Source organism: Giraffa tippelskirchi, chromosome X (genome assembly GCF_054371585.1).
Source record: "Giraffa tippelskirchi isolate mGirTip1 chromosome X, T2T-mGirTip1v1.2.pri, whole genome shotgun sequence".
NCBI classification, from domain to species: domain Eukaryota; kingdom Metazoa; phylum Chordata; class Mammalia; order Artiodactyla; family Giraffidae; genus Giraffa; species Giraffa tippelskirchi.
In genome coordinates this window covers 76,566,060-76,579,210 of record NC_137289.1, presented here as the reverse complement: position 1 = coordinate 76,579,210, position 13,151 = coordinate 76,566,060, and the positions used below count along the sequence as shown (strand labels likewise).

The window sequence follows — 13,151 nt, the reverse complement described above, 5'->3', positions numbered from 1 at the left end:
GAAATGTTCTTTCTTCTCTACTCAGTGACCAGTCTTTGAGACAATCAGTTATCCTAACAGTCCTTTGCAGTGAAATGTTTATTTCTAGCTCAATCTTAATTTGGGATGCAGCACCTTGAGATGCCCGTTTTTAAAGGGTCTCCAGTAAGATTGCCCACCTCAAGCTCATTCTGGGTTTTGTTTTCTGATCCATTAACCATCTGTTTCACAGCAAATGACATCAAGGTAAAAGCTGGTTTTGTTGTTCATCTCTGCATTTTTGCCTTCACTTAATGTCTGGCTTTTGAATAGTCTTTATAAACAGGTTACCAGGTTATTCCTGCATTTAAGATGGCTTAAAATATATTTTGGTCTTCCCAGGTGGTGTTAGTGGTAAAGAACTCGCCTGCCAATGCAGGAAACATAAGAGATGAAGATTTGATCCCTGGGTCAGGAAGATCCCTTGGAGGAGGGCATGGCAACCCACTCCAGTATTCTTGCCTGGAGGAACCTGGCGGGCTACATAGTCCATAGGGTCGCAAAGAGTCGGACGTGACTGAAGTGACCTAGCACACACACAAAATAGATTTTATCAGCATTTTTCAGTTGTTTTCAGTAGGAAAGTTGATAAGGATTCTTATTCTGCCATATGCTGGAAGAAGAAGTCCAGCTATTTTATATTTTTGACATGAATTTTTTCCCTTCTAGCTCCCCATATATACTGCACCACCTCTCCAGTCTAAATATGTTGAAGAGCAGCCTGGTCATTTACAAATGGGCTTTGCATCCATTCGCACTACAACTGGTCGTTATATTGGCTGGTGCAAGGTAAGTGAATTCTGACAGTGGTTTTATATCAGAGGGTTCTCGTTTGTCTTACATAACAATTGCTCCAGTTATCCACTGATGTGTAACAAAGTGCCCCAAAACTTAATGGTTTAAAATAGTAACTATTCTAACTCATGATTTTGTGAGTCAGAAATTTAATCATACTTCACGTAGCTGATTCTTCTGTTGCATATAGTATTGACAAAGGTCACTCAGTGGTATTCATCGGGTGAATGGACTGATCTAGAGGGTCCAAGACTGCTTCATTCTCATCGCTGGCACCTTGTCACAGATGGCTATAAGGCTGGTCTACACCCAGCCTCAGGTAGTCAGATAACTTATATGGACAGTTCAGGGCTTCTAGAGAAAATGTTACAAGAGGCCCTAGTCACAATTCACCAAGCTTCTTACCTATCTTAAGATGTCCAGGAAGGTTACTTGTACAACATTTTGTTGTTAAATAAAGTCACTAAGGCCAACCCAATTTTTATGGGAGAGAAATTAGATACCATCTCTCAGTATGAGTAGCAGCCAAAAATTTGTGGCCATATAAAATGTACTCTACCACTACTACATAGATTAAAGAAGTTCAACAAGCATTTATGTCACACGGCATGTACAAAACATTGCTTGAGTTTTTACATGAAGTCCTGAGGTTACTTCTGCACTGTTCTTTATTTGACTGAGCAAAATGTTCACATCTTGGGTTTGGTTCATAAGACGTTTCTGACTGTAGTCATATATTGGGCAAAATAGAATTACCTTATTTTAATACTTAGCTTTGAATCAACACTATCCAGCAGTAGAATGGTGGAATAAGCTAGTGCATTCTGCTGTTTCATTATCATCACATCCACATAGATATGTGCTAGCATCAACATTTCCAGTGTCAATGTCATAGGGATAATGTCAGTACTATTATTTTAATCATTGTGACCTAATAACCACACAACTTTTCCTCAAATCTAACCTATCCAACTGTGAACCCTTGTGCCTTTTTTGTTTCTAATCCATTCTTTTTAGAAAGAAAATTCTAATCTTCTTAAATATCAAATCTGTGAACTATGGTTATTTCAGCTGGTATTTCAAACATCTGATGAATATGTGGTGTTTTATTTTATGCCTGTCAAACAATTCTGATAGACTTTTAATACACTCTTAATAGTTTGACTATAGTTTGGTCTTAGCAATAAATAGCTTAACTAATAGGGTCTGAATCATGCCCCTGAGGCTATATGTCAACATCTGGAAGATTCAGACTGAAATCTCTTGAGAGCTCATTTTCCATAGTGTTCTCAAAGTTGTTTTCAGTGAGGGAAATTGTTCCTGAGAGATCGTTAAATTGCTGTTGTTACCGTCACCCAATTTAAGACCAAAATAACTTTTTATTCTGTTAATATGCTGAACTGAATAGGTTGAAGGAGGGTGCTTTCAAATGCATTTCATCTTCAATGTAAACATTTCCTCTCTAATTTTCCCTTAAAAAATAATCTACTCTCTAAAACTTACCTCGAACTCAAATTCCGTCCTGAATTAAACTTAGAATAATGGAGGGCAAATTCATTTTCTATTCCTGTTCCTTAGTGTTTGAAATTTAGGTAGCAGTGACCTCCAGTGGTAAAAGTGAATTCCTAAACACAGCTAAGGAAAACTTCCCAGAAGAAGTGACTAGTTTTCTTCCTCAACAGTTACATGATTCCCAATCAACTGGTCAGTAAGTGTTATAAATTCGAAGGTAACATTTTCTCAAGAGACAATCCCTAAGGAGAAATAGCTCAGTGGCAATTACGGTACTTGTTGGTTTGTACAGTTTTAAAACACAATGAACAGGTTCTGCACCGGATAATCATGAAGTATCTGAGACAAAGTTACGAATTCTTTGTCAATAGCAATAACTTATTTATTTCTTATTTAATATAATTATTTCTATTTTCTTTGCTTTGAAAATCTTTTACTGTTGTCGTTGTTTTCTTTTGTTGTTTTTATTCCATGATTTCATAGCATCTAGTTCATAGAAGGAGACTATATATTTACACTGTGTTTTGTAGTTCCATTGATAGAGTACAGCATGACAATGGGCAATTGGTACTGGTAAATTTTTCCATACCTTCATTTTTCTTCTGATGTAATTGAGATAATACCTATTGAAAAAAATGTGTGTAACAATATTTGTTTTATTAAAATAGAAACAGGTAAAAGGAGTAATTTGATTTTTTTTTTAATTTTTTTAAATAAATTTAATTATTTTAGTTGGGGGCTAATTACTTTACAATATTGTAGTGGTTTTTGCCATACACTGACATGAATCAGCCATGGGTTTACATGTGTTCCCCATCCTGAGCCCCCCTCCCACCTCCCTCCCCATCCCATCCCTCTGGGTCATCCCACTGCCCCAGCCCTGAGCATTGTCTCATGCATCGAACCTGGAATGGTGTTCTGTTTCACATGTGATAATATACATGTTTCAATGCTATTCGCTCAGAACATCCCACCCTCACCTTCTCCCTCAGAGTCCATAAGACTGTTCTATGCATCTGTGTCTCTTATTCTGTCTCGCATATAGGGTTATCGTTACCATCTTTCAAATTCCATATATATGCATTAGTATACTGTATTGGTGTTTTTCTTTCTGGCTTACTTCACTCTGTATAATGGCCTCCAGTTTCAACCATCTCAGTAGAACTGATTCAAATATATTCTGTTTAATGGCTGAGTAATATTCCATTGTGTATATGTACCACAACTTCCTTATCCATTCGTCTGCTGATGGACATCTAGGTTGCTTCCATGTCCTGGATATTGTAAACAGTGCTGCGATGAACATTGGGGTACATGTGTCTCTTTCAATTCTGGTTTCCTCAGTGTGTATGCCCAGCAGTGGGATTGCTGGGTCGTGTGGCAGTTCTATTCCCAGTTTTTAAAGGAATCTCCACAGTATTCTCCATAGTGGCTGTACTAGTTTGCATTCCCACCAACAGTGTAAGAGGGTTCCCTTTTCTCCAAACCCTCTCCAGCATTTATTTCTTGTAGACTTTTGGATAGCAGCCATTCTGACTGGTGTGAAATGATACCTCATTGTGGTTTTGATTTGCATTTCTCTAATAATGAGTGATGTTGAGCATCTTTTCATGTGTTTGTTAGCCATCTGTATGTCTTCTTTGGAGAAACGTCTGTTTAGTTCTTTGGCCCATTTTTTGACTGCGTCGTTTATTTTTCTGGAATTCAGCTGCAGGAGTTGCTTGTATATTTTTGAGATTAATTGTTTGTCTGTTGCTTCGTTTGCTATTATTTTCTCCCATTCTGAAGGCTGTCTTTTCACCTTGCTTATAGTTTCCTTTGTTGTGCAAAAGCTTTCAATTTTAATTAGGTCCCATTTGTTTATTTTTGCTTTTATTTCCAATATTCTGGGAGGTGTGTCATGGAGGATCCTGCTGTGATTTATGTCGGAGAGTGTTTTGCTTATGTTTTCCTCTAGCAGTTTTATAGTTTCTGGTCTTACGTTTAGATCTTTAATCCATTTTGAGTTTATTTTTGTGTATGGTGTTAGAAAGGGTTCTAGTTTCATTCTTTTACAAGTGGTTGACCAGTTTTCCCAGCACCACTTGTTAAAGAGATTGTCTTTTCTCCATTGTATATTCTTGCCTCCTTTGTCGAAGATAAGGTGTCCATAGGTGCGTGGATTTATCTCTGGGCTTTCTATTTTGTTCCATTGATCTATATTTCTATCTTTGTGCCAGTACCATACTGTCTTGATGACTGTGGCTTTGTAGTAGAGCCTGAAGTCAGGCAGGTTGATTCCTCCAGTTCCATTCTTCTTTCTCAAGATTGCTTTGGCTATTCGAGGTTTTTTATATTTCCATACAAATTGTGAAATGATTTGTTCTAGTTCTGTGAAAAATACCATTGGTAGCTTGATAGGGATTGCATTGAATCTATAGATTGCTTTGGGTAGTATACTCATTTTCACTATATTAATTCTTCCAATCCATGAACATGGTATATTTCTCCATCTGTTTGTGTCCTCTTTGATTTCTTTCATCAGTGTTTTATAGTTTTCTATATGTAAGTTTTTTGTTTCTTTAGGTAGATTTATTCCTAAGTATTTATTCTTTTTGTTGCAATGGTGAATGGTATTGTTTCCTTAATTTCTCTTTCTGATTTAGGAGTAATTTGACTTAAAGCTTTAATCTCTCCAATGGGTTGATATGATCTTGATTTGCAGAGAATTTATGTTCCTATTGAAAAAACAAGATGGACAGCAGTCTGTGAAGGATGATTTCTCTCGTAAGATAAATGTCTTATTTTTCTAATGCACACTATAAAACTCAGCATTCGAAAAACTAAGATCATGGCATTCGGTCTCATCACTTCATGGCAAATAGACGGGGAAACAATGGAAGCAGTGACAAACTTTATTTTCTTGGGCTCCAAAATCACTGCAGATGGTGACTGCAGCCATGAAATTAAAAGACACTTGCTCCTTGGAAGAAAAGCTATGACAAACCTAGACAGCATATTAAAAGCAGAGACATTACTTTGCTGACAAGGTCCATATAGTCAATGCTATGGTTTTTCCAGTAGTCATGTATGCATGGGAGAGTTGAGCGCCAAAGAATTGATGTTTTTGAACTGTGGTGTTGGAGAAGACTCTTGAGAGTCCCTTGGACTGCAAGGATATCAAACCAGTCCATCTTAAAGGAAATCAGTCCTGAATATTTATTGGAAGGACTTATGCTGAAGCTGCATCTCCAATACTTTGGCCACCTGATGCGAAGAACTGACTGATTTGAAAAGACCCTGATGCTGGGAAAGATTGAAGGAGTGAGGAGAAGGGGACAACAGAGGATGAGATGTTGTATGGCATCTCTGACTCGATGGACATGAGTTTGAGTAAGTTCCAGGAGTTGGTGATGGACAGGGAAGCCTGGCGTGCTGCAGTCCATGGTGTCACAAAAGTCGGACACAACTGAGTGACTGAACTGAACTGAATGTACACTAAGAAAAAGGGAGAAGATGAAGCACTTTGTTTAGGCTTTTTGTTGTTTTCTCCACAAATCATTAATGTTGTTGCTGTTACATGTTTATTAATCAGATGTTGCTTCTAAGCTGAAATGTACCTCTCTTCATGCTTTTTAAAAATTCCATTCATTTTTCTAAACTGTCATAACATAAGATGATAAATCTTTGTATTTCTGTAATAACTTTTCTGTCAGCTGCTCTGATTATTTTCTAGGCATTACTTTACCCATTTATATGAGGAAAATAATAACATGTATTATCCATGTTAAATAGATGAAAAGCAAGAGAAGCTAAGTTCAAGTGTCCTGATAGATAATAAATAGAGAAGCTAGATTTATTTTGGTGAAATTTCATACACTCTCAGAGATGTGGGCTATTTGATCTAATTATCAACATCTTCAAAAATACAGATGTCCTTTTCCCCCCTTTTTTACTTAGGGTGTTTATGTCTTTGTGAAAAATGGGATAATGGATACAGTGCAATTTGGAAAAGGTAGGTGAGTGAACCATCTCTATTCTGAAATGTTCTATTGTCTTCTTAACTTTCAGGGTTTACATGTGAGAAAACAAACTTGAAATGTTATCCATTATCATGTTTTACCAACTCAGAAGATACTCCAGATAGCACTTTATGACAATAATAAAGCAATGGTGTCCATTATTTATTTAGCAATTATTAATTATATGCTGAGGCACTATAATAAGCATTTTACATAATTTATCTAATTTAATTTTGTAGCAAACCTGTGAATGTTGGTATTATACTTACTCCCATTTTATAGATGAGGAACCTGTGGTTTAGAAGGTTTAAGTGGATTACCAAGGTCACATAGCTAGTAAGTGGCAACACCTGGACTCAAACTGTTTTGGCTACAAAACCCATATTGCATACTCATAAACCATAAACTAGAAATATTATCTCCATTATTATTAGTTAGTTTAAATAAGTACTGTTTGCTGTTAAAATACATAGTAATTTGCTACCAATTGCTCGGAAACGGTACTTCAATTAGTCACCCTAGAATATTTGAGCTAATGTTGGAAAACAATTGTATTTGACTTGTTAATTTGATAATGGAGTTTGGCAGCAGATATAGCTCCCTTCTTAGCCTAAGTCAGTTGTCAAAATAAATGTGTATGGGGGGTAGGGACAGAAAAATTAGCTAAAATTTTTAAATGTCGCTGATATTGATACCCTGTATATGTATCATCATATAAAGTGTGTAGAGATTAATTCCAATCAATTCCAAGTTATATGCCTCATCAGCCTTTAGGAATATTAAATAAATGGACTCCATTAAATAATTAAATAATTATGATAGAAGAGTGTTTTTGGGGGTTGCATGGAGCCAGAAACCATATAAACATATAAAAAAGTCAAGAAATCTGGACCTCTACCCACTCTCCATCTATTTTCTGTCTGTACTCTGACCATTGGTTTTAACTGAGAGCAACAACTACTCTGAGGTTACTGAGGAGTAGTGTGACAAGCAGAGTGTAGTAGCTGCATGTTTTCCTAGAGCCTTGTTCAAAGTTATTTAATAAAGTATCTATTTCAATTCTTTCTTGATCCTACCATTGTTTAAATAGATAAGCCCAGAAGCATTTCCATTATTGTGCATACACAATCAGGAATTTACTTTATAGTAATCCATCTTAAGGTGTGCACTCTAGCATTATATTTCATTAAAGTGTAATAATCACCTCTATTAAGAAAACAAATGCTATTAAATAAGCTGTGGAAGGAAGATTTTTATTTTCTAGCAGGTAACTATTATAACTGGCTTTTTAAGTTGCTGCTCAAATCATTATTTTGTGTAGTTCTTTTTGTTGTTGTTCAGTCACTAAGCCTTGTCCAGCTGTTTGCAACCCCATGGACTGTAGCATGCCAGGCTCCTCTGTCCTTCAGTATCTCCTGGAGTTTGCTCAAACTCACATCCATTGAGCCAGTGATACCATTCAACCATCTCATCCCCTCTCATCCCCTTCTCCTTTTGTCTTTGATCTTTCCCAGCATCAGGGTCTTTTCCAATGAGTTGGCTCTCGCGAATGTTTAAATCATCTGCTATTATCTTAGCAAATCTCTTAACTTTTCATCATACTGATATGAATGCTTAATTATAGTAAGTTAGTCATATTAATTTTTAACTGATTTCTTGAGATGCATATGTATATCTGAAGAATCCACCTCGAGATTTTCTTCCAAAAATTGGAGTGATTACAGTTTCAGGATTGGCAGGCTTCATTTCAGCAAGAAAAGGTAAGGTTAAAATATATATATTCCCTCTTTCAATGCTATTATACTAATTTCTGAATTTTACAGCTACAGGAAAACCTCATATCCCTTATTGAATATTACTAGGATAGGCTAATGTAAAAATTTTTTAGATTCTATAGTACCGTGTGTTTAGTTTACTTTCACAAAGACTTTTTTGTGTTTTTAGAAATACAGTGATTCCAAAAGAAGTTAGTTATTAGGGAAATGCAAATTAAAACTACAGTGAGTGAGATGTATGATGAGAGTAACATGGAAACTTAAATACCATATGTTAAATAGATAGCCAGTGGGAATTTGCTGTATGATTCAGGGAACTCTATAACAATCTAGAAGGGTTCGATGGGGAGGGAGATGGGAGGGAGGCTCAGGAGGGAGGGGATATGGGTGCACCTATGGCTGATTCTTGTTGATGTTTGACAGAAAACAACAAAATTCTGTAGAGCAATTATCCTTCAATTAAAAAATAAATAATTTTTTAAAAAAGATACAGTGAGATAACAATACATACCTATTAGAATATCTCAAATTAAGAAGAATGCTCATACAAAATGTAGTTGAGAGTGTAGAGCAACTGACACTTTTGTACACTTTTGGTGGGAATACAAAATGAGATAGCCATTCTGGAAAATAGCCTGACAGTTTCTCATAAAGTTAAACATGTAGTTACTATGAGATCCAGTATTCCCACTGGGTATTTACTCTGGAGAACCTGTACACTAATATTTATAGTTGCCATTGTTGTTGTTCATTCGCCCAGTCATGTCTGACTCTTTGCGACCCCATGAGCTGCAGCATGCCAGGCTTCCCTGGTGTATTTATAGTAACTCCATTCATAACCACCGAAAGCTGCAAACAACCTAAATGTCTTTCAACAATGAACTAATCTATGGCACATTCATACAAAGGAATACTACTTAGGAACAAAAGGAATGAACCATTGACACGTACAACAGTCTTGATGAATCTGAGTTAAAGAAGCCAGTCTTAAAAAGTTGCACAATGTATGATTATTTGAATAATGATATTATTCTCAAAAAGTCAAAACTTTAGTGACAAAAAATAAGTCAGTGGTTCACAGGGGTTAGGAGTGGGGAAAAGGTGTGACTACAAAGGGATAGCATGAGATAATTTTTTAGGAGTGATAGAACATATCCTGATTGTAGTAGTGGTTTCATGACTCTGTACATATATTAAGATGGATAGAACTAACCCCCCCCAAAAGTTGAATTTCCTGAATAGTTTTTTAAAAATAAAATTTGAAAAATATATAGCTGTTCCTATTAAAATTGTAATTTATCATTTTGTTTTTCATCTTTTAGATAACATTATTTTTGACAAGATTATTAGCTATTAAAAAAAGATCTTGAAAATTTTACATTTATATAATAATGTATACTAACCACTCAAACTGCTTTTCTCTGCTTAGTTGTGAACACCCATATTTGGGGGACTATATTAAGAAATTGAGACAGAGATACTGATATATCTCAGAAAAATTTTATTCCCTCTTGGTCTCATCCTGATCAAGGTTGTTGGAACTGACATCAGCTAGCTGGGATTGGAGATTTTGTAGTAGATAACTCACTCACTACTCTAATTCAGCACATGAGGGTTAATATATTTGATTTCTTTTCATCCTTGTACTCTGTATCTCTACCAACTTTGTCCTTCCTTCTCACTATATCACTTGTACAGAGAGAGTCCCCACAGCCACTCCCAGGTTTGATGGTTAGCTCAGAAGACTTAGAGGATTCAACCTATAGTCATGTTCATGGCTGAGATTTATTCCATTGAAAGGATGCAAAGTAAAATCAACAAAGGGAAAAGATACATCAGGCAAAGCTTAGAGGAAACGAATTACAAACTTCCAGGAGTTTTCTCCCAGTAGAGTCATGTGAGTCATGTGTGCGTGCTCAGTCACTTCAGTCATGTCCAACTCTTTGTGACCCTATGGACTGTAGCACGCCAGGCTCCTAGTATAAGTCATAAGATGCACCTAATTCCTCCACTAATGAATTGTGACAATACTTATGAGATGTCAGTCAGAGAAGCTCATTAGAGACTGAGTGACCAAGGCTATTATTGTAGGCTAGTCATATAAACACTGTCTGTCTGGCATGTACCAAGATTCCAGACTCCCAGAAGGAAAGTATCAATAGTTGTTCAGTATAAACCATGTTATTTGTGAGAGTTGGACTATAAAGAAAGCTGAGCGCCGAAGAATTGATGCTTTTGAATCGTGGTGTTGGAGAAGACTCTTAAGAGTCCCTTGGACTGAAAGGAGACCCAACCAGTCAATCCTAAAGGAAGTCAGTCCTGAATATTCATTGGAAGGACTGATGCTAAAGCTGAAACTCCAATACTTTGGCCACCTGATGTGAAGAACTGACTCATTGGAAAAGACCCTGATGCTGGGAAAGATTGAAGGCGAGAGGAAAAGGGGACGACAGAGGATGAGATGGTTGGATGGCATCACTGACTTGATGCGCATGAGTTTAAGTAAACTCCGGGAGTTGGTGATGGACAGGGAAGCCTGGTGTACTGTGGTCCATGGGGTTGTGAAGAGTTAGACACGACTGAGCAACTGAACTGAAGTGAACCATTCTTGTGATTCAGGAAACATTTTCTGTTAGTGTAGTGAACTACTTACCAGTCAGGTTTCCATGTGCCAGCCAATGGCCAGTCTTGCAAGCATACCTTACTAACAGCAGTCTTGGGCATATGTTAACTCTTTTCTGCACATCATTAAATAACTCTTATAAGCACATGGTGAATTTTGTTTTTGCCCATCTTCCATCTCTGGTATGAAAATCTCTCTCAATAGGAATTACTGCCTCCCCTCCTCACTTAAGCCCTTACTAAGCTGGTCAGTTCTCTGGTCAGTAGCCATTTTGAGCACCTTCCATTTATCCTCTGTCTCCCAATGCCAGTCATTATCTCCAAACTAAATTACATGTGGTTAAAACCAGCTGAACTACAGTTCTGAACCAGCCTGGAGTTTGACATCAGATACATTATGGTTGGTTTACCCAGCTTTAGTCCTTAAAGTAGCCTTAACCCAAGTATACCTAATCAGATATAAAACCTCTGTAAGTTATAAGAACATTCCAGCATTCTACTATAGCCCATATATCTATCACAATAGATCTAACACTTTCCTTATAGATAATATTAATGGCTCCTTGTATCATAGTTTTTATTCTAACACTATATGCAACCTCTAATTGCATACATATTATAAATTATTTGTTAGGAAAGACATTGAAAACCAAGATCACCATATGTAACAATAAGACAAATAATTCAATTTTAAAGGAAACTGGCCACAGTGTATCACTCAGTTCTCATAATCCACTTATAAGAGAAACTGTTCCTTAGGTCATCCACAATGACTCCAAGTGTCAGAGCTAGAATAATCTAACCCAGTATTTTTTAAATTACAGAGCTCAGTTTATAAGTAGGTAGTGAAACAAATATGGTGACTCTCAGGAAGCATTTTATTCAAAAATAAAGTAGAGGAGGATAGCAAATATAAGAGTGGTTTGTACTCAGTATGGATAAATATTGTGAAACTTTTGTTTCAGTAGTGTGTGTGTGTGTGTTTGTGTGTATGTGAAAGAGAAATAGAAATAGACAAAGAGAGATAGGTCAAAATTTGTTCTTCAGTGTGAGTCATGGTCAAAAAAGTATGAAAGATGTTGGTTTAGTGTAATCCTATAATGCTACAGATAGAGGTCTAGAGAAAGGAAATCATTCAATGATTACATAGTACATATTACATAGCTAGTTAGTGACTATGTCTAGAGTCATTTCCTACTTATAGGAGTAGGGCAGTTGAACACAAATGCAATTTATTTTCTTGTAAACTGGCCTTTCATATCAAGAGAGGATGAATGCAAATCTTTTTAATATTTAAAATAATAAAGAATATGTGATGTGTGTATGTATACACACAGAGAAAATGGAATATTATTACTCAGCCATAAAAAAGAATGAAATAATGCCATTTACAGCAATATGGATGGACCTAGAAATTATCATAGTAAGTGACGAAGAGAAAGACAAATATCATATGATATCACTTATATGTGGAATCTAAATGATATAAATGAACTTATTTAACAAACAGAAATAGAATCATAGACATAGAAAACAAACTTATAGTTATCAAAGGGGATAAAGGGGAAGAGGGAGGGAGGGAAATTAGGAGTTTGGTATTAACATGTACACACTACTATATATAAACTAGATAAACAACAATGATATAACACAGGGAACTATATTCAATATCTTGTAATAACCAATAATGGAAAAGAATCTGAAAGAGAATATATATAGCTGGATCACTTTGCTATACACCTGAAACTAACACAACATTGTAAATTAACCATACTTCAATTTTTTTCCCATAGATATATATTCATATGAAAAAACAGAACAAATCCAAGCATATGCAATATTCATACACTAGACATTTGGATAGTTGATTAGAGAATGGTATACTATTCAATGTCTATCAATAAAGAAATGGTTATACTTCAATTTTAAAATTATTTTAAAAAGTATAGCAACTACAAAAAGAGTAAATAAAAAATAAAATAAGATGACACATCAAGGAAAAACTGCCACCTTCCAAGTTTAGGAGCAGCAGAATTAGAATTTGGCTGAGTCAAGGAAACCTACATTAAGAAATATTAGGTCAGTAAAATCAAGAACCAAACTACAGATATTAGAATAATAGTGAGCAAGACATAGTTCAATATAATTAGACCTTCTTTCCCAATATCACCAAAACCAGTCTATATCTAAAGGAAAGTAAAACTAAAGGTTGAAGCAGCTTACCTACCCACCTCCCTCAATGCTCAGTCTATTGTAGACATGACGTAGAAGGCCTCATTACTAATAGTCAAAATCAGATAGAGAAATACATCTTGTTTTATCTTCCCTAAACTGTCAAGTTGCCTGGTATATTTTTCTGATATACCAGATAAACTGGTATATTTCACTGATATACCAGATAAACTGTCTCATTTTTAAATTGAGTTGA

General features: G+C 35.8%; 1 protein-coding gene across 1 annotated transcript in view; it reads left to right on the top strand.

Moving 5' to 3' along the window:
* The window catches only part of APOOL (apolipoprotein O like), an 88,963-nt gene that overhangs the window by 61,677 nt on the left and 14,135 nt on the right, over positions 1-13,151 (top strand). The window contains exons 3-5 of the mRNA XM_081566541.1: positions 688-807; positions 6,265-6,319; positions 7,988-8,086. Coding sequence (XP_081422667.1) covers positions 688-807; positions 6,265-6,319; positions 7,988-8,086 — 274 coding nt within the window. The remainder of the gene's footprint in view (positions 1-687; positions 808-6,264; positions 6,320-7,987; positions 8,087-13,151) is intronic.